The sequence below is a fragment of the Sitodiplosis mosellana genome, unplaced genomic scaffold (genome assembly GCF_009176505.1).
Source record: "Sitodiplosis mosellana isolate CC-2019 unplaced genomic scaffold, AAFC_SMos_1.0 Smas_scaffold_13, whole genome shotgun sequence".
NCBI lineage: Eukaryota > Metazoa > Arthropoda > Insecta > Diptera > Cecidomyiidae > Sitodiplosis > Sitodiplosis mosellana.
In genome coordinates, this window is record NW_022595255.1 from 813,736 (window position 1) to 838,136 (window position 24,401).

Sequence of the window (24,401 nt, forward strand, 5' to 3'; positions counted from 1 at the left end):
TCAAGAAATAAGAGAACAGTACCGCTGAGTATTACACATATATCAGGCATTGCCCTAATCAAAACAGCTTTGTTTTGAACACAAATGTTTGCTTTAAATACAATGCTCGTCAAACTCGTTAGCACTCGAAAAAAAGAATGCGCTAATTATTTATGCTAAAATGGTTCAAAGTTGCTCATGTATTTAGCATAAATTTTTAATTCACCATTCTACCTATGCATCGTCGTACCCAGGCTGAAAATTTAAATCGCTAAAAATCGTACACAATTTGGAACTTCTTTTGAAACTCAATTTATTTTATTTAAAAAAAATCATCTACAAAAACCAGAACTTCAGTCAGTTGGACTTTGTTTTAGTGAAAAAAAAGCAAATTAAATGCATTTGGTAATTCTTTGGAAATAGAAAAAAACAGACTGTTCAAACAGATCTCATATTACATAAAGCGTTTTTTTTCGGAGATTATCCGTGAATATATTTACTGTAAAACAAATCGATTTGGATTTTCAACGTATCGTTTCCATTCATTCGAGAAGCCAGCCATTGTAACACCGTCAATTACCCGATGATCGGCCGACCAGCTGACACATATCAAATGAGCACGTTGCACTTTGTCAGTGTCGCCAATGAAACGGGGAACAATATGCATGGTACCGATAGCTCCGATTGCCACTTGTGGCGGTGCGATTACAGGCTTCGTATACGTTCCTCCAACAACACCAATGTTTGACAGTGAAAATGTCCCATTTTGAAAATCATCCGGTCGCAATTTACCCGCACGCCCCCGTTCCAATAAATCATTTAAATCCCGTGCAATTTGTAAAATGGTTTTTTGCTCGCAATTTTTCACATTCGGTACAACTAAACCACTTTGTGTTGCCATCGCAATGCTAATGTTATGCGATGATTTATAGATGATTGATTCGTTTTCCTCGTCCACGCTACTATTCAGTATTGGGTATTTTGTTAGGGCTAGTGATGCGGCTTTTATGAAAAATGGCATAAATGTTATTTTAACACCCAGAGATTCGGCGTCAACCTTCAAACTATTGCGAAGTTTAACCAAATCGGTAATATCTACTTCATCGCTGTAGGTAAAATGCGGAATTTTCAATGCGGCTGTCATTGCTTTGAACATTACTCGGCGCACATCTTTCAACTTTTCCACGCGATCGTCTGCAGCGCGCATGGGCTGTTGTACGGTGGACTGAACACAAGGCTTATCAATCAATGGTTTCGAACGATTGCTATCGTTTTTCGGTGGGATAATGTTCAAATATTCAAGCACATCACTTTTTAAAATCCTTCCGTTTGGACCAGAAGCTTCGACTTCGGCCAAATTGACTTTGTTTTCACTGGCAATGCGACGGACGGCTGGCGTTGTTATTATTTTATTTGGATTGATAGTGGAAGCCTTGATCTCTATATCATCTGATTTCACTTGACCTTTTACAACCTCCGCCGCTTTGCTCACTTCTTCGACGTCAGCAGATTCATCATCAGTTACATCGAATTCGATCAGTGGCTTCCCAACAAATGCAATTTCATCGACGTCATGGTGTAGTTTCAGTATTTTGCCATCATATCGACTTGTTATCGTCACGGATGCCTTATCACTTTGAACTTCACACAAATTATCAAATTGTTCAACCACATCGCCTTCCTTAACAAACCATTCCTTAACAACAACTTCTCTAATCCCTTCGCCAATGTCACTTAAATTGAATGCAACTCGCTTCCAATGCGATGCCGACACACTTAGATTCCGATTTAACGTTCCGATTATTTTACTTTGCTTTAAATTACACAAATGGGCCAATGTGTTGAGTCGATTTTTTGGAACAATTAACCGAAAAGCCATTTTTATTCAAATCCCAAATTAGATGATGTGACGCACAAAAAAAGATCTACGTTTCGAAGAAATATCCCAAAACTAAAAGCAATGTTTTCGGTTTCGGTGTTTTTCATAAATTGAATCGCGCATATTTATCAGTAGAACGTCAGCAGATGATGACAGAGCAAAAACTGTGATGGTATTCGTGTGTGCGCGCTGATTTCGTTTTCTTTATTTACACAACTCTCTCACCCATGCACACACATATTCGATCGTCGATGCGTACGACGGCATTAGCCGCTAGCGCCTGTTTTTGTTTTCATGTTGTTTGCTTCATTATCACTGCGCATCACACACATCGATTGCGTAGCAGTCTACCACACACATGTAGCGATTTTAAAAATAAACTGTCCCTAACCAAACTTAAACATTTGTCACAAACGGATCGGATTGTCAGATTTATTTAAATATACAGAATACATGTTATCAATGAAAAAAAAAACTAAATTCCATTAACATTATCAGGCTTTGTTTGTTTGTGTACTCGTAGCCTATGCACTCGCAATGTACTCGGTTGTGCAAATGCTCGATCACACATTTCACATTTAAACGGTTTGTTTCCCGTGTGCATACTATTCTCGTGAAGTTTCTTATCGTATGACGTTGGGAATCGCTTTTCGCAATACGTACAGCCATGTGGCTTATCTCCGCTGTGCCAACGAAGATGTTTCAAGTAATTCGCGCGCTGTACAAATGTTTTCTCACAGTGTGTACACTTGAAGGGACGCTCTCCTAGTAAAAGAAAAAAAATTAATAAAGATTATTATTAATCAAATAATAATCAAATCGAATTAGTAAATAAACCTGTGTGTTGACGCATGTGATTCTTATAGTTGGATCGAGATTTCAGCATTTGACCACATTCGCCACACTTGAATCGTCTTTCATCCGTGTGCTTTGTCATGTGCATGTGCAGTTGTTTCTTCGTCTTGAATGCATTCCCACAAATTTCACACATAAACGGCTTGGCTTCCGAGTGTATTGTGAGGTGCTCCTTCATATGCGGAAGTTCGTCGAATTCTCTGCTACAGTGGGGACATTTATGTGACACATTCAATTGATGAACCTGTTGACGGGATAGAATTTTGTTTTTGATAAAAATCAATGGAAACGATTTTCCAATCGATTTTTTAAGGCTTTACTCCAATAAAATTGGAAAAAAGAGCTTTCGGTAGTCTCAAAGAGCCATAAGTACATACCGATCGAAGATGATTGTCCAACTCCATTTGTTTCATAAAAACTTCGTTGCAGTGCTTGCACTGGTATGCATTTTTCACGCCCGATACATGCTTCAAATTCATATGGATTTTGAGCCCATGCACGGCCAAAAACTGGAATCTACACAAATGGCATTCGAATGATCTTCCAGCACGTCGTTCACGTTCATGTATTCTGAGATGAGCCTTCAAGTGACTTGGCTTACAGAATACCTTGTTGCATATCGTGCAGGAAAAGAGATTCAAGCCGGTGTGACTGAAACATAAAATTTTAAATTTAGGACACTTTTCCGTATGCTCCAGTTTCAAATCTAACTTACAGTCTGCTGTGTTGGATATAGGAGCATTTGCGTGCAAATTTCCGGCCACAATCCAAACAGTGAAACCGATTTTCTTCATCAACAATAAATCCTTTAATTTGCTGTCCCGGTTTCAACACAGATGGCTCGGTGTAGGTTTTTTTTGTATTCTTCCTTCTTTCCGGCTGTTTTTCTTTTGCCGCTAATTCACGTTCTGTTTCAGAGATTTGTTTGTTGTCTTCCGAGTCACTGCTGTCTATATTTCTGTCATCGAATATATTGTCATTTCCCTGCAAATTTTAGTGATAAACAATTAAATCGATTTTGGAGCTAAAATTGTTGCATTTTGAAATAAATCACTCACAACATCTAATTTTAATTCTAGTATCCCATTCAGATCGTTGCTTTGTTTCACAAATGCTTCATCTTCGTTAAGATCATTTTCAATATAAATGGTTTGATCTTCAAGGGCCTCCAAGAGTCGATCCAATGATAACGTACCAATATAATTTAACTCGTGCAATTCATCGATGTCAAGTTCACAGATAAACTTATCAATCAAAAGAAAATTGGCCAATATGCCGAAGTCACAGCCACCTATACATGTTTTGAGTCGCCGAAGCCACTCTAAAACGGGCTCTTTCTTCACTTTATGGAATGAATAAAATGCTCTTCGACGCTGAAGAACAACTTCGGATGGTGTTTGATACAATTGTGGACAAATATTCAAGATTTCAGTCATTTTTTCATAGATTCAAGTTGTTTTGTTGATTTTCTTATGTGTATTTGAAAATCATAATAACAAAGAGGTTTTATTTTATAAACACAGTCTTTTTGAACACTGTCAAACTGACATTTCTAAAGTATTGTAGTAGATTGTTTGGATTTCTGAGTAGATCAAGCCGGTGGTTGGAAAATGATAGAGTTGAATTAAAACATTTGAAAATGAAATGGAATTATGGATTTGCTTTTGATAAATTTACACGAAAGAAAGTATCGGAGTTTTTCTGTATCCTTAATGACCATATTTTTCTCTACCTTTTGAACGCGATATTTTTTCATAAACTCTTCCTTATTCGATTATCAAGATCTCATGTTTGAATTTTAACAAGGAACAAAATATTTTCTTGTTTAAAGAATGAGTAACATTCAGAGAATCCCGATAGAACATCATTTCCCTGGGACCGAGTGTGAAAGTCCTAAAGACAGTTTCATCCAGATGTTCTGCAATTTTATGCATTTCTTACAGAAGAAATAGACTTTCATCACATTAAGGATTAAGCCCTGGCGAGATTCCTTGGATCAACTTCTGGAAAATGTTTAACTTTGTCATGACTTGGTCGTATGTCATCATTGCATCTCTTCTCATATCCACTCCTCAATTATCAATCAGAGTCGTTTGGAATTCCAACTTGGATTTAATTTTTACATAAATTGGAATTTCCAATTCCATTGCTTCGAACCTCCGATATGTTTTTTGGCACTGTTTTCTGAATATTGCGACTCTCTTTTAATCGTAATTGGTTTATTTAGAAGTTATCTTTGTCGCATTAAGGCATATCTCACTTCGACAGTGAAAAATAGTCTTTTTTTCTCGGATAACTGTTTCTTCGCTTCTGGTTGTTCTACTGGTGTATTTCGTTTCTTTCCTTCATCTGCCGTATGAGTTGATCGTCTTTATTTTTGGCGTACGTTGACTTTTTTTTACTCCTAAGTCGATATCCAATTCAGAGTTTGTACTTTGCAAATCATATCATAGGTAGGAAATACTAACGTTAGATGAATATTCAATAATAATTGTCAATAGTCGCCCCAAACAGTATCATTAATTGTTGTATCGTTTCGAATTGAAAACAGAAATCGATACAAATAATTACAATTTTAATGTTCACCGTATTTCTTCCATGAAATACAAATTTTCGACCGATATTGCTTCAACGGCAATGTATTCCGTTTTTACCAGCGTCTTTCGATCAAATTTTATATTAAATTTCAAAACTGTAACGGTGATATCATCAACCAGGAACTTCCGATACTTATTTAAGGGGAAAATATTTCTGTCTCATTTACGGTTAAATAATAAATTGTTGCCATGTCAAGAAATGATTTTTTAAAATTTTCTATCGCTAACATTTGTAGGATTTAATTCAAATTTTTTTTTTTACAAAATTCAATTTATTTCAAATACTCTTAAGAAATTTAAAAGATGTGACAGTTGGTAAAATGAATTGACATTTGCTCGTTGACTTACATAAATGTCAAATTTGGAATGCGACACGAATAAAATTACTCAATGGGGATAACAGTGGAATTTGTTTTGTTTATTACGAAGTCAAACAAGAAATAATGGAGACCGCAGATTGTGTTTTGGATGACGAACTGTTAGTCGGTAATAGAAATGAAATGCATAGAAATTACCTTTTGTACGACCATATAATTATGGATAAATATTTTGTTTCTAGCCAACGATGACTTTATTTGCAATTTTTGTTCCTTGGAATTTCCCAACTCCCTTGCAAGAACCGAACACACGTTGCAACACTTTAGGCAAGCAGTCTGTTCTGGATGTGAAGAGACGCTGATTTGCATCGGTGACGTCTGGTACGGACCGCATAGCGCCTCAAATTGTTGTAAGGCAAACACGGATGCTGTATCTGAAGTACAAGTTTCCGATGAGGTGATTCTACCCGACTACATTGAAATCAAACAAGAGGAAATTGTTGACATTGATGACGACGAAGAAGAGGTACGCGTCTACGACGAAGAAGAAATCAGTATTCATGATGAAGAGAGTGATTTATTTGGTGAAAATGAACTCGACGAAAATGAACCAGACGAGGTTGATACCATTTTTGATGCGGACGAAGACCAAGCAATCGCAGAGCAATATCATGTACCAACCATTTCGGCTGAAAACGAGTTGACCACTGACCGAAAAATAGAAACAGAATCGACGAAAAAATGTTTCAAAATTGTCAACAAAAAGTTTAAAGTTGACCTAAGTAATTGCAAAATGACCCCGATACATCATAAAAATAAATGCATTGGCTTTAAATCGGAACCCCGTGCAAAGAAATTGAACCACACACCACATGAAAAGAAAATGATCCAAACACCACAGCAGCAACAGGAAGAAAAAGAAGACGATTTGGAGTTAACGTTTGATAAGGAAATGCTTGGTGGAAGAGAGGTGACGTTGGGCTTGACGCAAGAACAATTGAACAGTCGACAGTGTCCAATATGTTTCAAAGTCATCATTAACCGACAAAATTTGATATGTCACATGAACATCCACAGTGGAGATAGACCATTTGTTTGTGACGTTTGCCAAAAATCATTTGCACACATACGAAATCTGAATCGGCACAAGGAGCAACAGGGTCACTCCGACTTCCAATTCCAATGCATTGTACAAGGTTGTGGAAGGCATTTCATGAGCTCCAATAAAATGAATCGACACATTAAATTGGATCATCAAAGTAATGCAATCATAATTCCGCAATTGCCATTTGAGTGTCCGCATTGTCGAAAAGCATTTTCATCGATCGGTTATTTAAGAATGCATATAAAGCAAGGACACAGAATTTCTTAACAATTCCGTATTAAAGTATTGAATAGAATAAGTAGAATATAAAAATCTCTATATTCACACATGTACTCAATTAAGATTAGTAATAAGTAATATGATTTTATTGTGAAATTCTCGGCAACTATCTTATAAAAAAAATCGTCTTAAAATTAAAACTACTTGGATAAATTATGTAATAGATAAAGCACCATTGTGTGGAATTCCAATAAACTTGAAATATTCATCAGTAGAATGAATTGTACATTGATCTTTCGCATGCCTCGTCGATTTTCTTTTGAATTTCAATTTCTTCTTTCGCATTCTTCGAAATGGTCACAATCTCATCAAAGTTGTCGTCATAGTCGTCGTCGTCAATTTTCTCAACTTTTTGTATCGGTTCTTCGCCGATAAGCAAACGCACGTCGTCAGTAAGGTGTTCCATGGTTTTGATCTGTAAATATATGGCTTCGGCCTTTTCCAGTGATGATTTCAAGTCAATGGCCAATGACAATTCATTAACATGCTTTAAAATTTCGTTGAATTCATATTTTCGTTCGATAAATATATCTTGCTGATCGTCTAAAATAGCAACACTGACAAACAGATGGAAATTCATGCACGGTAAATTTGTCCATAATACTTCCCACAGCTCGTAGATGTCTTCGTTGGTGAACTCACGCTTGAACCACACGAGCAGCCAACGGAAACAGAAATACATATTTTCCGATTTGTGCTCCTTGAAATAGGCGTAAAGACGTGGATTTGCGATGGCGATCAATGTATTCAAATCCTGAAGCTGTCGTTTCATTCCCGCTTGGTCCATGTCGAAGTTGGTGAATACAATGTCCATGAAGCCAACAAAACACCAAAATGCATCCGACTAAGAAGAGACAGAATTTAAATGAAATTGCAATTATGTCAAACTCAATTAGGATAGATTTAGCGAGATTTTCAAGATAAAATCATTAAAACCTTACCTCATTGTTCATGATGCATAAAATGGGTGCCAACAAATCGCTCATTCCTTGAACATAACCTAAATCAAAATTATACATCACATACGTCATCAGAATGTCTTGAAGGACACTCAAGTTGGGATTATCATCTCCAGCAAAGTACTCTTGGCTTCGATCCGTTCGTTTGACATCCTTTTCAATTTGGCATTTTCGATCACGATAGTCGGAAAAGTTTTTCTCTTGAATTTGTGACATTGACAGCCATTGTAGCTTCATTTGATAGTACTCTTGACTTTTGCGATTTTTATGCTGTATTTTCTGTTCGGTTGTCATGTCCCAATCGTAATAGTCCAGTAAATATTTCCACACCTCGGGCCGCAGTGAATCTTCTACACCACCCCGAAAGATGACTTCTTTGACACGTTCGACATCGGAAATACGACCATCTAGTTCAAAATTATTTATACATTAAACCGTTGAATTTTATCTATAAGCTAAGATAAGCTAATTGACTCATACCTTCGGTTATAAATTCGTTCCACTGTTTGACTGAAAGTGGTGATCCTCTGGTGACTGTTGGTCGCACTGGCAGACTGAATTGATTTTCGGCTTTCGGTGAATTACTCAGCACTTCATACTCATCATTGTTCGATGCTAGACTTGTGGTTGAGTTATTTGGATCCGATTTTACGGGTGATGTTTGTGCACTTTGCCCAGCCGCAATGGTATATACGTCGGACATTTTGGCCAAAAAATCAATGGTTTGTTCCAATGGATTTCGCACTATATTTGATATCCAGCCACCTTTTCCCGATTTAATGTCGTCAATTTTCAATTCGGCAAATGTTTTTTGCAATTTCTCCTTATCATATTCAATGTTATCAACTATCTCAAATTGATTCTTGTTGTGACGGCTCCGTTGCAGACAATGTGTCGTTTGTAGTGTTCTGACAAAACCGTCCGCGTTTCCGTTTTGAAAAAAATACTCGCTGTGTACTTTAGCATCCGATTTGTTAATCAAACGAATGGTGTGACCATTTTTTAAAACTTCAATATATTTCAATTCACCGATTCGAGCCCGTAAAATGGTTGGCTTATTATTCTGTGGTGTGGGTTGCCGTTCGGCTGTATTTGTCTCGGTTGACTGAATCGTATTGGGGTTGCCACCAAATACATTACATTCACTGGCGGTTCGTTGACGTTTCGTTATCGTATCAACAAACGACCAATCGCCCTGCTCTTGTGTGTCCGCATCAGCAATCAAATAATGATCGTTTGGTTTCCATTCGATGCACAAATTATTCGCTATATAATGCACCAATGACAAACTGCCCGTGGTGCTGTGTAATATTTCGTTGAGAAATGAGAGCGGCCCTTTTTTCAGCAAAATCCCGTCGTTCGTACTGATTTCCTAGATTCGTACAGAAAGAAAGAACGAAAGCGAAAAAATAAACGGACAATGATAAATCAGTGATCTGTGTGCCATGAATAAATAGTTCGAGATTCTGTTTTTCAAAATATTCGTTAAATATGACCTTTCACATCGGAATTATCACTTTGAAAATATTTTAGAAGAAACATACAGAAGCAAAAATGATACGGATTACACGCCAAACAAACGTAATACATGTATATGAGTACATGAATTCACAAGCAGTAACAAGTCGTTATGGAACCACACGTAATGATAATAACGTTTGAATGGTATTTATCAATTCATGTCTTTATTTAACACTCAATTCTTTGCGCAGGCTACCATTACGTGAATACTACGTTGCTGTTTTTTTCTTCGTGTCCACATAATCGTTGTTTGTATTTACTATAAATTTAGGCTTTGCTCTTCCGCATATTTTTTATTCAATAAAATTTGTATTACGTTTTGTAGTGGCGTGAATCATCAATAAAAACTAGTGAAACACTTACTTGCCCGTTCTCGTACACTTCACCGTCGTCATCCATGTTTTTCTACTGCTGTGATTCCACAATATTTCCAATAAAAACACTTTTACCATTCAATTCGTGCCGTTTTTCTGCAGTCACTGGTTTTGATTGATGCACAAAAACTTGAATTACTTGAAAATGTTTGAATTTTTGTGGTTTGTAATTTGTGTCGTAGATTTTTTTTCTTCTCATTCACAATTGATCTGTTGTGTATCACTTTGAATGTGTGTTTACAATGTTTTGACGTTTCTTTGTTATAGAGTTTCAAGCAAATCGAAATCAAACATTTTGACAGCTAGACTCACTGGGGAGGGGGATCGGAACATATTCTATTCCTTTGTGTCTCATTTGAATGATATGAAATGAACATTTGAATAAATTTTGTTGGAAATTTTTTTTCGTTTTTTTTTTCAACCAAATTTATTTCCTGGAAATATTTTCACAGGATTTTTGGAATTTTATTCAAAATGTGGTAACTGTTTTAACCACTTTAAAATGGACAATATGCATGAATCTAATTCAATAACTACTCTTATAAGAAAAAACTATGCATTTATTTGTACAAAAATGCAATGAATGAAATAATAAAGTGAAATAATTCCAGTCTATGGTGAAATAGCATAGGAAAATGTAGTTTACTATTGCAAGTAGCAAGTAGTTGTCGGACCATAGAGACTTAATCGGTTCAATCGGTGGTGTTGTGGAAGTGGTTCACACGTTGAATTCGCTTTTGATTATGTTGTGCTGAAAACACCATTTCAAAGCCACATGCATATTGACTTGTAAAATATAGCCGAATCAGACGAGATGAGAAATATTTCATTCAAAAATTAATTTAAATTCGCAGAATAATGTTATCAATTGCTGTATTTTTGCATCGATGATTCGAATCGAGGCGAATGTCTCCAAAACAGAAAATTACCGCATGAAAATGCGTTCTCCATACCGAGTGGTATGTATGCAGCGGGCTCGCTAATGACAGTGACATTTGTGAGTTTCACACTTTTTTGTTAAAAAAATATATATATATATAAAAATTCAATTAATTTTTTTTTAGAGTGAGACATATATTTGCTTAATGCACTCATCGGCAAGCAAATTTTAGCATAAATAAAAGTTGCAGCTACTTTTTATCGACTTATTCGGCGTACATCGTTCGATGGAAATGATTCTGTTTCGGATATAATTACTTGTGACTAATAGCGAAAAACGTGTTGCAATTTTTTTTTCATCTTACACACATATCAAAAGGCAAGCGACAACAAAGACGACCGAAACCACTACGTATGTGTGTAAATGAGTGAGTGAAAAAAAACAGCCACGAAAAAAAAAGTAGAAGCGAACAACAAACAGCAACCAAATCAGTGCATTTGAAGAATTGCCATAGAAAATAAGGAAACATTCAAAATATCTCGCGTTAAATTTGTAAATGTTTCCTCGCAATGGTCTGTAAAGACGAAGTCGTGCATTGGTTCAAGGGGCTAGAGAGTTACAAGCGGATCGATGCCATGTGCACATTACTGAATATGTGTCTACCGTTTGAGCTACGATTTCTGGGCACCTGTCTGGAAGAGCTGGGCGGCCGAGATTCAAAAGATCTTCGAGGCATTGAGCTACGTGTCAATAATTCAAATGAATTGGCACAAGAAATCGCCTCATCTCTACTATGTGATCCGTCAGACATAAAAGTACGACGAAAAATGGCACTATATTTTGCATTGATTCGAGCCTGTAATCGACACTGTGTCAATGAACTGTTTAATATTTTGTGTTTGTGGAGTTGCAACGAGTTTTTAAAGTGCGCCAAAGATGATGCACTGCAAGAACTTCTGCTAGTCTACACAATGGCCGCCAATCATCCGGTGTTTTCGTTCGAGCAACGAATGAAATGCGGCGAAATTTACAATAGCATATTGAGCGGCAATCCGGAGATTTCGTTTTCTGAAGTTCCAGCCGAACATTTGCTCACAAAGCCAGTTCACGAGGGTAACCTGGGAGCATCGAATGTTGTGTATCCACAAAAGCATGTTCCAGGTGATCAACAAATTATGCCTGTGTTCGCTATACCGAATCCAGCGGCAAATGTATCTTTCGATCAAAATCGCGGATCTCAGGTAAGTAGTGAAATGGGCTCACTATAATCGTCATAATTCTTTTTATCACCATTCAACAGTCGATTCGAGTGCTAATTCATTGCTTTTATGATTTATTCTGACCTACAAAAGATTATGCATCGTGAAGTCGTGAGCATTTCACCACATCATATTTTTGCTGAGGGTGGGCAGTCAGGATTTCATCACAATATAGCACATGTCTGTCCGACAACTACGCCAAATGTAGCATCTTTTCCCACGTCACGATCGAATCAAATAAGCCAGCAGCAGCAACAACATCAGGCAGTACCGCAAGCGCCAACACAACAGCATATTAACACGAGCAGTGCAACAAATTTGACGTACTCATTGCAAAATCTTAGTTTGATGGATAATAATCTAGTTTATGTACATAGCGATGGAATTCCAGTAATGCACAAATCGGAAAGTGATTCTATTAGTTCGGGCGAATCAATTGAAGACTCAACACCGCCGGATACACCATCGAATACGGACGTTATGTCAAATTCGGGTGTAAGTGGCAGTAGTAACAGTAGCATTAATAAAAAATTCAAAGGTCGAGGCAATCCGAAGGTAACGTCACGGCATAAGGTATCCGCTCAGCATCAGCCCCAGCAAATAGTCTATACACATATATTGCCACAGATACCGGTGTCGGGTGCATTAAGTAATGAAATTGTTCTTGCCCCAAATGCCACACAGACCCAATCACAGCATACAATCACCCAGCCTCAACCGACACCACAAACCATTCAAGCGATCGGCATTGCAAGCCCTCAAGTAATCTATCAACAGTATGCACAGTCCACACATCCCTTGCAAAAGTCACAAATGAACCAAACATATCCATATACGCAACAACATTTACCATTGAATAATCGATCGTCAATACTGTCACCGAACACCAATACGGTAACGTCAGCGCAACAGCAGGCTGCCCCGTCATATCGGATACCATACCATATGCAACCAAATGGTGATGTGATTTATCAGCTTCCCACGACATTTGCTTACATGCAACCATCGGCCTTACCTCTAACACGACCCCCATCCACATGCAATCAAACGCATACGGTAATTCCAACACAGCCGCCAACGATGCAACATCTACCAACGATTACTAGTCTGTCATCGAAATCCAATCAAAACACAATGGTTCCGCCATTTCTACTGGCCAACGACAATACCAAGCCCAATACGTCTTGTTTTAACTGCGGGTCCAGCCAACACACCGGCCAAGAGTGCCAAGAGGCAACGATGGAAGATGTCACCCGGAGCATTTATAAATTGGACTACAATTCCACCCTAGTGAATGACACAATGAAAACAGCATCCGAATTAGACAATGGAAGTGGCGTAAAAACGAGCGATTCAATCACACACATGCCACCGTCCGTTTTGAATAAATAATTGTTTGCGAGATCTGCTCGATTTTGGGACAAGGAAAACTGAGTCACAGAGAGAGAGAAAAAACAACAAATTTTTTTTAGCATAATCACATTTTAATGACAGACAACACAATTAACTCTCGAATGTTGCAGTCGAGACGTCGTCGGATTGATCTGGCTCATGCAGTCGTCAATGGGGTAGGACACACAGTGAAAAATGATCAAGTGCCATCATTCAAATAGATACTACGGTACTATGGCGCATCAATTGCGAAATGCGGTAATTGGCGGTATTTTACGTCATTATTCAAACACACAGAGGGAGATTCACACACACACACACACAAGCACATCGATCGAGATACACATAAACCACGATTCGGAATTTCGAGGCAAGCAAAAACAATGGGATTCTATCTGAAGCAAGAACAATTAAATTTATGCATAAACACATATTTGTAACGAAATGGGAAGAGATAAACAAACTTCGAACAAGTATTTTAACCAGTTTTATAGAATGCAATCCTTTTCAATAGGATATTGCGAAATGAGAAGAACACAACATGAAACCGGCTAATAGACATCAATTATAATTTGCATCGATTTTAAAATCAATTTCAATTTTAGCTTAACACTTGAACCATTTAGTCAGAGAATAGCAGGTATTTCGAGGCTAGTACCGTTACTTTTCCATTGATTTTCCATTTGCAGTCATTATACAAACACTATGAAAAGTATTCCCAGAATGTAAAATACAACACATCCAAATGTATAGATTTCAACAAACAAATATTGCTGTCAGCATAGAGAGATGTGGGAGCATGGTGCAAAATTTTCACTTTCAATTTGCTCGAAATATTCAATTTCCATCAATTTCAAGTTAAAACCACTTTCCGTTTTGTTTCCCTTGATTGGCTAGTAATTTTTCTTTCTCTTTTGTTCTTCATTTCTGTGTATGAGAATTTTAATACGAAATACTGTATCCAATTGAAGATCATTCGCATTGAAATTTTTCTGTTTATATTTTCAAGTTGTGTTGTATTGTAATTCCAAGATACAACTGCTTTCTTTATTTTTATAAAATTTAAGAAGACAAAAATTATATTTTTTCTTCCTCCGTCCATATTTTTCTGGACGATCTCTTTATTTAGAGGAATTAACTGATGTTATTAAATTCAATAGTTTCAAGTGAATTGAATCCAAATTTGTTCATACAATCATCACAGAATGAATAAAATTGTGTTTTCTTCCGTCTTCTCGGGCCTCTCGATATACTCGTTGAATACTTGTGTTTGCTATGGACATATAGGTAATAATTTTTATATTAAGAAACAGGAAAAAAAATAGAATGCCTTTTTGATGAGCCCCTTTCGAAGCTGAAAAAAAGAGAATAGTTTTTCTTTTCTTAAACTACTAAAACTACCATGAAATTACCGTATCGTATATTAAGCATCTTCTTAAACGCAATATAGATAGGCATTTTTGTGAATTATTATTATCATTATTGTCGTTATTTGCAAATCTCAACATATTTGATTTACAAGTTACTGGCTTCCTTGTGACAACGCTCGATTGCGTGAAAATACCGCAATCGCCCATACAATTCACGCTATTTTTAATATCGTCAATCACTTAATGATCATCATTGCGACGAATGACAAAGGAATTCACATGGAAATGAACAAGAAAATAGAAATAGCGGCGTTATCAAGGGAAATTAGCGTATTTGTGAATAATTGCAAGTGATAAATAAAATGCATTCGCTCTGACTGTATACATAATCAACTATCTACTACAACTTTAGAAAGGCCCCTCAAATCAAACACATACAATATAATGATTGTTCTAATTCAGAAACAGACAAAAAAGAAATTTGATTGCAAAACAGAAACAATACCCCTACATTTGATGTAATGCTAAAAAAAAACTATGTCCTATTTATGGCCTAATTATTTTCACTATGTTTGTAATATACTATACGACCAACTCTTTTGTTTATTTTTTATTTTTATTTTTTACCTAGTTTTCACATGTAAATAGATGATAAATTCTAGTATATATTTTTTTAAATATTACCTACTTTTTCGCTGATGTTTCTTTTTCGTTCGTTTTTTATGTGAAATTGCACATGAAACGTTCTACAAATTGAGGAACGATAAAAAAAAACCACAGACAAATTTAATGACAACAACAAACAAAATAAAATCGATTATAAAACTTCGTACGAAGGTGAAGTATAACTAAATTAGGAATTCCTATAATAAATTTATTATGTAAAAAAACAATTACACATACACAAAAAACAACAAAAAATTAAAACTTATTGAAAAAAACAATTTATTATTAAATTATGAGAATAACGACTACTATTAGTATGAATTATGCATAAAAATAAATTTTTTTTATTTATGTGTTGCATGAAAATAAACAAATTTTTTCTAGGTATGGAACGAGAGTTAAAAACTAAAAAGCAGATATTTACTAAATGTATTTAAATTACACACAACAAACACACACATACATTTTCAAATTGCAGACAGGAATACAATAAAAATTAATAATCAAATGACCTATGCAGACAGAGATTATTATATGTAACTTTATTTACATAGACCTAATTGATCATAACTTTGCATATTACAAACAAAATAACGGATCAACATTATTACAATAAAAATGCGTTTAGATAAGGGAAACTTAATACAATATGATGATCAACAGTGAGTTTTTAAATTACAAAAAAAGAGAAATGAATAAATAAAAAAAAACGTAACTGATCAAATAAATTGACATACATTGAATTTTATTTAATTCTATTTTGAACAGGATTTCATGAGTCTTTACAACGACATGAATGAATGGTGTAGAATAAAGCGGAGTACCATACAACGTAAAGGCCATATGATGGTTTTGTTGCGTTTTGAACGAAAACAAACAAAAGATACGTTATTTTCATTGTAGAGCATTAAAATGTCATTTCAGAAGATTCGTTTACTACATGGGAACGACATTCAGCTGAAATACAGAGCTGAAGTAACAAAGACAATTCAGCATGTAGACTTTTTGATTTGTTGGGATATTCCTGAAAATATTTGTCAATCATTTTGATTATATAATCATATAAAAACTTAAAAAGTGTGCACACTGGTTACAGTAAACAAAATCTGCTTGAGTGATCTGATACACTAACAATAAGCATGGAAAGTATACGTAATCAAGCAAAGTGACGTGACATGTGTGAGACACAGAGTGAGAAGACGATTAGCGTTCAGTCACTCGTATAAACTTGTTGAACGTAGAAGTCTTCGCTGTGTTGTTTTTTTGGTTTTTGTCTTGTCATTTTAGCTAATCTGTTGACATTTCTACTCGAATTTTTTTTGGAAATACAAAATTGTATCTTTCGATATTGTTCAAATTTGATTGTTGTTGCAAACAGCAAGTTATTGCGACTAAAAGTAGAAAATAATAATTTCTAGTCAACAAAATGGTTTTAATACGACTTGTGCGCAATATTAGTTCTAGTCTACCGAAAAATGTTGTACACCGTCAACAATGTATCCTTTTCAAAAACATTTGTTTCTTTCAACAACTTTGTGAACATATTTTATTTTGAACAAACATTTTTCCTTAACCAATTTTCCAATAGTATCATTTAGTTCGATCGCAGCCAAACGTAAGTTATTGGTTATTTTGTCATATTTTTAAGAAAATAAAACCACTCAAAATTGCATTGAAAATCATTTGGAATTGCTCCATTCCGAAAAACACATATTTTTTTCCCCAAGTTGATGTCGTTGAGACTTCAAATGAATTAGCAACAAAAATGTATATCGATGACAGTATTTTTGTGCAATTTTAAGTGAAAAATATGTTTTTGTTTGCGTAAGAACCAGAGAATGATCTGAATAGCAGTTATCGCTGTTGTGTTGTTTATTTACCTTATCTATTTATGACAAGAGATACTGATAGAACGCTACTTGATTAAAGAACATTTCAACCGATATAACCAAATTGTTTGCTGTCAAACTTTGTCTCGCTCACGCCAACTGTCGCACTGACTCGTTCGTGTACGAATTGCTGTTAGCGTAAAAGAGACTTTGTTCGCAGTGGACTCAGTTTAGATGTTCTTTCATTCTCATTTCAGATGGATTTGATTGGCAAGATCCGTTTCAATTGGAATCATGTTTAACGGAAGAGGAAAAATCGATACGAGATACGATGCGATCCTATTGCCAAGAGAATTTGATGCCAAGAATATTGGATGCCAATCGAAATGAAGGTACGCATAATAATTTGGATCATTTTAGTCTTGATCTTGTAAATTGGTTTCTCCGTAATAACGAACATGCATTTCTTCTTTCGTATTACAGTCTTTGACAAGGCGATAATGACGGAATTGGGGTCTCTGGGTATCTTGGGATGTACAATTAAAGGCTATAATTGTGCGGGAATTTCAAGCGTAGCTTATGGCCTTATAACTCGTGAGGTGGAACGTGTTGATTCTGCCTATCGGTCAGCTGTAAGTGTACAAAGCTCATTGGCGATGGGAGCAATTTATGATTTTGGCAGCGAAGAACAGAAAAACAAATATCTACCAATAATGGGTATGGCTATTATTCCGATATCTCAATCATACAACAATGTTATTTCAGAAGACCATTTACATAATTTATCGTCTTCTCCTACTTGCAGCCAAAGGTGAATTGATTGGTTGTTTCGGTTTGACCGAGCCAAATCACGGAAGTGATCCAGCGGGTATGGAAACCAATGCCAAATACGACAGCAAAACCAAATCTTACATATTGAATGGGTCAAAGACTTGGATCACGAATGCTCCGATATCGGATATATGTGTGGTTTGGGCGCGTTGTGCGGACAAAAAAGTACGAGGTTTCATCATTGATCGGTCTGAAAACTCCGAAGGGTTGTCAACGCCAACGATTCATGGGTAAATAAACAACACAACAGCGATAACTGCTATTCAGATCATTCTCTGGTTCTCACGCAAACAAAAACATATTTTTCACTTAAAATTGCATTAGGAAATTCTCGTTGCGTGCATCTGCCACTGGAATGATATTGATGAACGACTTGCGTGTTCCAGAGCAAAATGTTCTACCGAACGTTGAAGGGCTGAAAGGTGCGTTGAGTTGTCTGACAAATGCCCGTTTCGGCATTGCATGGGGCGCATTGGGAGCAGCTGAAGCATGTCTGCAAATTGCTCGTGATTACACCTTAGATAGAAAGCAGTTCAAAAAGCCATTGGCCGCAAATCAACTGATTCAGAAGAAATTTGCAGACATGATAACCGAAATTGGACTCGGTCTCAACGGTTGCATACAAGCTGGCAGACTTAAGGATGAGAAAAAGTAATTTCTAATTTCTTGTAATCAAAGGGTTATTGACCTAATTTATATCATCATTCTTTTAGATTAACTCCAGAATTAGTCTCACTACTGAAGCGAAACAACGCTGGAAAATCACTGGACATAGCGCGTAGTGCAAGAGACATTCTCGGTGCAAACGGAATTTCAGATGAGTATCACATTATCCGGCATGTCATGAACTTGGAGTCAGTCAACACATATGAAGGTTAAAATCTAAAAAACCAATTTGTTGGAATATTTCATTTGAGCCTTGTTAAACAACAAAAAATTGCGTTTTTTTCTGGAAAAGATGCATCAAACTATGATAGGCTCAAATGGAATATGCACCACAATCTGTTGATAGTCATATTGACGAAGTCAAAATATTTATTTACAGGAACCCATGATATTCATGCATTGATTCTGGGCAGAGCAATCACTGATATTGCTGCATTTTAATGACTTTTCGCTTCGGAAACTCTGACTTTTATTAAAACTGCCAAAAATATGTAAAAAAAATTGAAAAATAAACCAATTTCATGTTGAAAACCAAATTGCAATATTTAAAAGATTTCTTTGTTTCGTATTTTGTGCAGTATAGAGTGGTTTTGTGACAGAGTCAATCTAGTACGTTGACGTAGTTGACAGCTGATTTATTTTTCCTCTGAAATATTGTGGATGTCAGAAGAGAGCTGTATGTGTGATAAATGTCACATGCATTATGTATTTTGTGAAAATTTGCTTGTTGTTTTCTTATATGAATCAATGTTGAGCGGATAGAAAAACCAAAGAAGAGAAAATCAAATAAAACTTCAGTAAATAATATTCATAAAGAATGGAAACGAGTGAACAACCGCCGAATGATGATGTCACCGCCCGTCGAGAGGCACGTCGTCGCAGAATTTTGGAAAATTCCAAAAGCCGCCTGACACGAATCACTGGCCGAGAGCATACTGATGAAGATGACAAAAAGAAAGGTAAAATTCCATCCGTTTTCTTTTGAGTTCAAGAGAGAAAATAAACTCTTGTCCATTTCCACAGCAGATGATGAGTCAAAGACACAACCAACGGAACCAATGATATATCCAGACCCAGAAATAGAAAGAGACGTGTATATACCACAGTCAGCGCCACCATTCCCCCCAGAACTCTTCGCTGATGTCAATGGAATGGGTGGTTCATTCGATGATCAAAAACAGTTTTTCGAACTGCTCAACACGCTTCAGCAACAGAGTGGCGGATCAACAGGCGCTGGTGCAAGCAATTTCGCTGCATTTGCACAGTTTGGCAATGCTGATGGCGGTGGGCCAAATCCATTTTTTGCCAATCTCACTACAAATGAAAGCCCCAAAGTGCCTGAAACTCGATTACAAAAATTTCTCAACACGAAAATTCACATCGGGCTTTTGGCAATCCTAACATATTTGTTTATTTTGTACACACCGTTCCATTGGAATGTGTTTCTAGTCTTTCTCGTATGGGAGATTGCCGAAATATTCATACTAGGCCAACATGAAACAAACCCAAATGGCATAATCAATGTGTTGTTCATGCTGGCTGGCATATCACCGGCCAAAGTGAACATTGCCTTGAAGTGGATTCAGTTGTTGAACAAAGTTTTGCGTGACGTAGCATTGTTTATGTTCTTTTTCGTACTGAGTCATTTGTGCCGGGCGTCGTGGAATGGATTCAGCCTGGTGCCATTGGTTGAGAACAGTGACCAAAGTACCGGGATCCTGGACAAAATCGATGATAGTGCCGATGATGTATTCGAACATTTTGATTTATAAAATTTAATAGTTCAGTCGCGCATTTTTGTTGTTCCGCATCACTCATGATAATGAGTTTGTTTGTTTAAATTGGATTTTGGTACTTAATAAATTACAATCTAAAGGAAAAACCATCATTCATGACATTGTATTCATATTTAACTGTCTTATTGCGAACGCCATGTGTTCACCTATCCTATTCCAACATATCAAATTAATCCCAAGAAAATCTTTTGAAATCGATAATTTTTTCAACAAATTTTTGTTCAACAGATTGTGTATCTAATGATTGATTTGATTGTAGCATAAATATCAATAAAAAAAATGTTTTCTTCTCTGCAAATTATCATCTAAATATATCAACTGATTCACATTAAAATGTTTCATTTCAATAGCAGCTCCATCCGAATTTCATTCATTGCATACATCTTGTTGACGATGTGAGATAATGAAACCATAAAAATGAAAATTTAATTTCAGACACATGTTCACATGTTCACAGTGTGAATGACAGTTTAACAACAATCAGTATGTTATACGTCAAAGCGAAGAAGATTGTCATATACACAGATATTACGCACCAAAAAGTCAATAGTTCAGATGGCATATCTCTCTATGTAAGAAAACATCTTTATTCTTGGTATCAGAAGTGAAATTGCAGTCATTCGTTGCTAGTGAAAGCGATTCGTTGTCTTCGTACTTGGGAATATTCCATTACTCAGATATTTGTGATTTAATATCAAATTTCAAGAACTAGCACTTACAATACAAATGGCTATCGATATTAAAGACAAAGTGATCGTTGTCACTGGTGCTGGACAAGGTACAATTATGCAGTAGTAAAAGTAATCTGATCTAAAATAAATATTCGTGTGATTGAGGCTCATGGAATTTTCGCTTAGATTAGAGATTGGGAATCGAATAGAATGTGACCCATTTGAAAAATGTGCAAATCACTACAATGAACATTGTACATATTGTACATTAAACACTAGACATTTTATCCATTCTAATCAATCAATGACGACAATTCAAACTTTTGGCTTGTTTAGATTTAACCCATTAACTACCGGGCAAACTTTCATATTTCAATCACTGTTTCTATAAGGTATTAGTTAGTTATTTATTTTTTTTAAATAAAACCAAATACGCATGGTTCCAAACTCAAAATATAATTGTTCCTTTCTTAAAATTTATAGACCAAACAATGGCTGGTCGGAATTCCGACCACTGGTAGTTCATGGGTTTATATCACTTTCACGTGATAACGTCTGTTTTTGGCATATCCATAAATTATTATTATTGGGAGACATATTTCATTTGAAGATGTCTTGTATGAATTTTGCTCAAGTGCTTGGATTTTGGACGGCATTTTTTCCCATAAAGAAGATAAGGATGAATTAAATATGTTGCATAACAGTTTACATTCGAATTGGGATTGTAGGCAAAGCAAAGCACATCTCAAAGTCGTCCATATAACTTGTTCTTGGAGAATGTTATTTTCAACTTTATCAACAAAACTCAAATATCATGTAGTAGAAATAAGAAAAATCTAAAAACATGAACAAATTTGATAAGAGATTTTTATTGTTTTTTTTTTCATCGCAAAGGAATCGGGAGAGATCTTTGCGAACGTTTAGATGCATTGGGTGCAACGGTATATGCAATTTCACGCTCTGTTGAACCGTTGGCCGAGCTGAAAAAAAGCCATCCCCGCATAATAACTGTACCAATTGATTTAAGCAACTGGTCAACATCACGAGCGGAGATTGTAGAACACTTTAAAAATGTTAAAATAGACGGACTGGTTAATAATGCCGGTGTTGCAATATGTAAGCCGTTAGCTGAGCATACCGAAAGAGATTTCGATGAGTAAGTAAATATTTTAAAAATGTTTATGCAAATCGTATTACTTCATAAAAATGAAAATGGCTTCTTCTATTCGTAGCACTATGAATATCAATGTTAAGGCCATTTTTAACGTAACTCAGGCCCTGCTGCCGAATTTAAACGATGGAAGTAGCATCGTAAACTTATCTTCATTGGCTAGCTTACGCGCACTCCCAAATCACTCTATCTATTCAGCGTCGAAAGCAGCCGTGGATGCATTTACACGCGGCTTCGCTCTTGAATTGGCACCTCGAAACATCCGAGTTAATAGCGTAAACCCGACGGTTATCTTGACCAAAATGAGTATTCCAAATTGGAGTGAGCCAACCAAAGCGGAAAAAATGAAGAGTAAAATTCCATTGCATCGTTTTGGAGAATTGAATGAAGTTAGCGATCCAATCATTTTCTTGCTTAGCGACAAATCATCTTTCATCAACGGACACTCGTACGTATCTTCTTTTAATTCATCTTATCTTACATTTTTTGGAGTTCTTTATTTAACGAATTTGTTTTATTTCTGCTTTCATAAAAAAGGTTGCCAATCGAAGGGGGAGCCTGTGCTTGCTAATCTCCATTCATATCAAACTAAACGTAACTGATAATGAAACGTGTACCGAATTCTTGTTTGAGAACAACAAATATATATAGCAACAAAACGCTGAACGCTGATACTCGTCCGCGGTCACGACTTGAGTTGATAACAAAAGCATTCCTAGTTTGGCACACTTCACATAAAAACAAAACAAACACGTTCGAAGAATAAAATATTTATGAATAAATACATATTGGCACGAGATTTTTGAACAAATTTCACCTGCGACACGTTGAAAACTTGGCTACAGGGCATAATTTTCCCGGTCATTATTCTTTCAAATTTAGGAAATAATTTCCCCAAAATCCAAAAAGTATGCGGAGAAATTATGACCATTTTCGATTGGATATAATTTCACTGTCTCTTTGGAAATAATTTCCCCGGGAAATTATGTCCATACATATTTGGATATAACTTCTTCTGATATTTGGCCATATTTTCTCTAATCAATTTTTTTTTGATGTGGAAATTATGCCCAAATCTGAAATGGATTTATCATCTCCAAACTTTACTCCAGCGTGCTTCAATGTATACCAAAATTTAACATGCAAATTATATCATTTTTATTCCGGTCATAAAAGTGTTGTTTGTTATTCAATGCTGGATTTCTTTGTTTTTCAGTAATAAGCCAATAAATGATTTTATTTGACAATGCCTTGATTACCTTGATCAACAAAATATGTATTTGAATCAGAGCGCTGAAAAATTTCTCCAAACTGTCAAACTGTACCGTATGCACAAATGTGTCGCTGGAACGTTTAAGGAGTTTCTCCAGTTCTTCTACTTGGATACAGTGACGTTGACGGTTGAGGACATCGAAACCGTTGCCCGTTTGGCCGATAAGTTTGGCCGATAAGTTTGGCCGACGACATTCTTGATTGTGTTAATGCATGTGCCGCATTCGTCGAAAGTCAGTTAACTCTGGATAAAATGTGTTGGGGCTATCATTTGGCCATATTTCTCAAGAACAAACAAATTATCGAGTTCTGTGAGAAGAACATTAGCGAATCATCGAAGGAAATCGTCGCGTCGTATGGATTTCGTCGATATGACGAGGAAACACTGAGAAACATTCTTCGATTGAATTTGGCATGCAGAGAGACCAATGTTTTCAACGCTTGTGTGGAATGGGCCAAGAATGCTTGCAAAGAAGATGGTCTGGATGTACAGATTTACCGGCATTACTTTTGCAAAAAATTGTTCGGGCCATAATAACAGCAATTGTTATATATTTCATGATATTATAGTTCAAGGTTTCTCAGTTTTTGATGCGAAATCGATTGATAGTTTCAGTTTGCTTTTGCGATGAGCGGTTTTGAAAATTTTACTAAATTTAATTTAAAGTAACATGTTACTGTAACACATTACTTTTTAACATAACTTTGGAGAATTTAAAAAAAAAAAAAAAAA

At 36.0% G+C, this 24,401-nt stretch overlaps 8 protein-coding genes across 9 annotated transcripts; 5 read left to right on the forward strand and 3 right to left on the reverse strand.

The window, feature by feature from the left end:
• Positions 1–275: 275 nt before the first annotated feature.
• LOC129567916 (lipoamide acyltransferase component of branched-chain alpha-keto acid dehydrogenase complex, mitochondrial) lies at positions 276–2,459 on the reverse strand. The gene has a single exon (XM_055445289.1). It carries the CDS (start codon positions 1,856–1,858, stop codon positions 476–478), a length of 1,383 nt encoding a protein of 460 aa, XP_055301264.1. The 5' UTR covers positions 1,859–2,459; the 3' UTR covers positions 276–475.
• Positions 2,270–4,255, reverse strand: LOC129567915 (zinc finger protein OZF-like). The gene is made up of 5 exons (XM_055445288.1): positions 3,772–4,255; positions 3,429–3,697; positions 3,091–3,364; positions 2,696–2,957; positions 2,270–2,623 (listed from the first exon to the last, which is right to left on the reverse strand). Exons 1-5 carry the CDS (start codon positions 4,147–4,149, stop codon positions 2,334–2,336), a joined length of 1,473 nt encoding a protein of 490 aa, XP_055301263.1. The 5' UTR covers positions 4,150–4,255; the 3' UTR covers positions 2,270–2,333.
• A 1,395-nt stretch (positions 4,256–5,650) lies between these two features.
• LOC129567918 (zinc finger and SCAN domain-containing protein 2-like) lies at positions 5,651–7,235 on the forward strand. The gene is made up of 2 exons (XM_055445292.1): positions 5,651–5,796; positions 5,870–7,235. Exons 1-2 carry the CDS (start codon positions 5,754–5,756, stop codon positions 6,997–6,999), a joined length of 1,173 nt encoding a protein of 390 aa, XP_055301267.1. The 5' UTR covers positions 5,651–5,753; the 3' UTR covers positions 7,000–7,235.
• On the reverse strand, positions 7,070–10,109 carry LOC129567911 (TBC1 domain family member 15). Its single transcript, XM_055445284.1, has 4 exons — positions 9,855–10,109; positions 8,451–9,342; positions 7,953–8,377; positions 7,070–7,855 (listed from the first exon to the last, which is right to left on the reverse strand). Exons 1-4 carry the CDS (start codon positions 9,888–9,890, stop codon positions 7,220–7,222), a joined length of 1,989 nt encoding a protein of 662 aa, XP_055301259.1. The 5' UTR covers positions 9,891–10,109; the 3' UTR covers positions 7,070–7,219.
• Positions 10,110–10,553: 444 nt separating this feature from the next.
• Positions 10,554–15,453, forward strand: LOC129567912 (uncharacterized). Its single transcript, XM_055445285.1, has 3 exons — positions 10,554–10,862; positions 10,930–11,986; positions 12,098–15,453. The coding sequence occupies exons 2-3, from the start codon at positions 11,315–11,317 to the stop codon at positions 13,394–13,396; spliced, it is 1,971 nt and encodes a 656-aa protein (XP_055301260.1). The 5' UTR covers positions 10,554–10,862; positions 10,930–11,314; the 3' UTR covers positions 13,397–15,453.
• Positions 15,454–16,385: 932 nt separating this feature from the next.
• On the forward strand, positions 16,386–19,309 carry LOC129567917 (glutaryl-CoA dehydrogenase, mitochondrial). Its single transcript, XM_055445291.1, has 8 exons — positions 16,386–16,928; positions 17,021–17,047; positions 17,519–17,653; positions 17,745–17,978; positions 18,067–18,322; positions 18,417–18,743; positions 18,806–18,966; positions 19,138–19,309. The coding sequence occupies exons 1-8, from the start codon at positions 16,859–16,861 to the stop codon at positions 19,197–19,199; spliced, it is 1,272 nt and encodes a 423-aa protein (XP_055301266.1). The 5' UTR covers positions 16,386–16,858; the 3' UTR covers positions 19,200–19,309.
• Positions 19,310–19,411: 102 nt separating this feature from the next.
• On the forward strand, positions 19,412–20,882 carry LOC129567920 (uncharacterized). Of its 2 annotated transcripts, none has more exons than XM_055445295.1 (2): positions 19,412–19,717; positions 19,785–20,882. In XM_055445295.1, exons 1-2 carry the CDS (start codon positions 19,576–19,578, stop codon positions 20,528–20,530), a joined length of 888 nt encoding a protein of 295 aa, XP_055301270.1. In that variant the 5' UTR covers positions 19,412–19,575; the 3' UTR covers positions 20,531–20,882. The 2 variants fall into 2 exon arrangements, with proteins under 2 accessions (XP_055301270.1, XP_055301269.1); XM_055445294.1 differs by having other exon boundaries at positions 19,414–19,717; positions 19,782–20,882.
• A 107-nt stretch (positions 20,883–20,989) lies between these two features.
• On the forward strand, positions 20,990–23,571 carry LOC129567921 (L-xylulose reductase-like). Its single transcript, XM_055445296.1, has 4 exons — positions 20,990–21,332; positions 22,120–22,381; positions 22,458–22,844; positions 22,934–23,571. Exons 1-4 carry the CDS (start codon positions 21,281–21,283, stop codon positions 22,965–22,967), a joined length of 735 nt encoding a protein of 244 aa, XP_055301271.1. The 5' UTR covers positions 20,990–21,280; the 3' UTR covers positions 22,968–23,571.
• Positions 23,572–24,401: the final 830 nt, after the last annotated feature.

Excerpts from the sequence above, each read along its gene's own strand:
- LOC129567916 (XM_055445289.1), bottom strand. The coding sequence starts at position 1,858 with ATGGCTTTTCGGTTAATTGTTCCAAAAAATCGACTCAACACATTGGCC.
- LOC129567915 (XM_055445288.1), bottom strand. The coding sequence starts at position 4,149 with ATGACTGAAATCTTGAATATTTGTCCACAATTGTATCAAACACCATCC. Across the intron at positions 2,958-3,090 it reads TGGACAATCATCTTCGATCG|GTTCATCAATTGAATGTGTC; the intron begins GTATGTACTTAT and ends TCCCGTCAACAG. Across the intron at positions 2,624-2,695 it reads TCACATGCGTCAACACACAG|GAGAGCGTCCCTTCAAGTGT; the intron begins GTTTATTTACTA and ends TTCTTTTACTAG.
- LOC129567918 (XM_055445292.1), top strand. The coding sequence starts at position 5,754 with ATGGAGACCGCAGATTGTGTTTTGGATGACGAACTGTTAGTCG. Across the intron at positions 5,797-5,869 it reads GGATGACGAACTGTTAGTCG|CCAACGATGACTTTATTTGC; the intron begins GTAATAGAAATG and ends TTTTGTTTCTAG.
- LOC129567911 (XM_055445284.1), bottom strand. The coding sequence starts at position 9,890 with ATGGATGACGACGGTGAAGTGTACGAGAACGGGCAA. Across the intron at positions 8,378-8,450 it reads GAACGAATTTATAACCGAAG|ATGGTCGTATTTCCGATGTC; the intron begins GTATGAGTCAAT and ends ATTTTGAACTAG. Across the intron at positions 7,856-7,952 it reads TATGCATCATGAACAATGAG|TCGGATGCATTTTGGTGTTT; the intron begins GTAAGGTTTTAA and ends GTCTCTTCTTAG.
- LOC129567912 (XM_055445285.1), top strand. The coding sequence starts at position 11,315 with ATGGTCTGTAAAGACGAAGTCGTGCATTGGTTCAAGGGGCTAGAGAGT. Across the intron at positions 11,987-12,097 it reads ATCAAAATCGCGGATCTCAG|ATTATGCATCGTGAAGTCGT; the intron begins GTAAGTAGTGAA and ends GACCTACAAAAG.
- LOC129567917 (XM_055445291.1), top strand. The coding sequence starts at position 16,859 with ATGGTTTTAATACGACTTGTGCGCAATATTAGTTCTAGTCTACCGAAA. Across the intron at positions 17,048-17,518 it reads TAGTTCGATCGCAGCCAAAC|ATGGATTTGATTGGCAAGAT; the intron begins GTAAGTTATTGG and ends TTCTCATTTCAG. Across the intron at positions 17,654-17,744 it reads GGATGCCAATCGAAATGAAG|TCTTTGACAAGGCGATAATG; the intron begins GTACGCATAATA and ends TTCGTATTACAG.
- LOC129567920 (XM_055445294.1), top strand. The coding sequence starts at position 19,576 with ATGGAAACGAGTGAACAACCGCCGAATGATGATGTCACCGCCCGTCGA. Across the intron at positions 19,718-19,781 it reads TGAAGATGACAAAAAGAAAG|CAGATGATGAGTCAAAGACA; the intron begins GTAAAATTCCAT and ends CCATTTCCACAG.
- LOC129567921 (XM_055445296.1), top strand. The coding sequence starts at position 21,281 with ATGGCTATCGATATTAAAGACAAAGTGATCGTTGTCACTGGTGCTGGA. Across the intron at positions 21,333-22,119 it reads TGTCACTGGTGCTGGACAAG|GAATCGGGAGAGATCTTTGC; the intron begins GTACAATTATGC and ends TTCATCGCAAAG. Across the intron at positions 22,382-22,457 it reads ACCGAAAGAGATTTCGATGA|CACTATGAATATCAATGTTA; the intron begins GTAAGTAAATAT and ends TTCTATTCGTAG.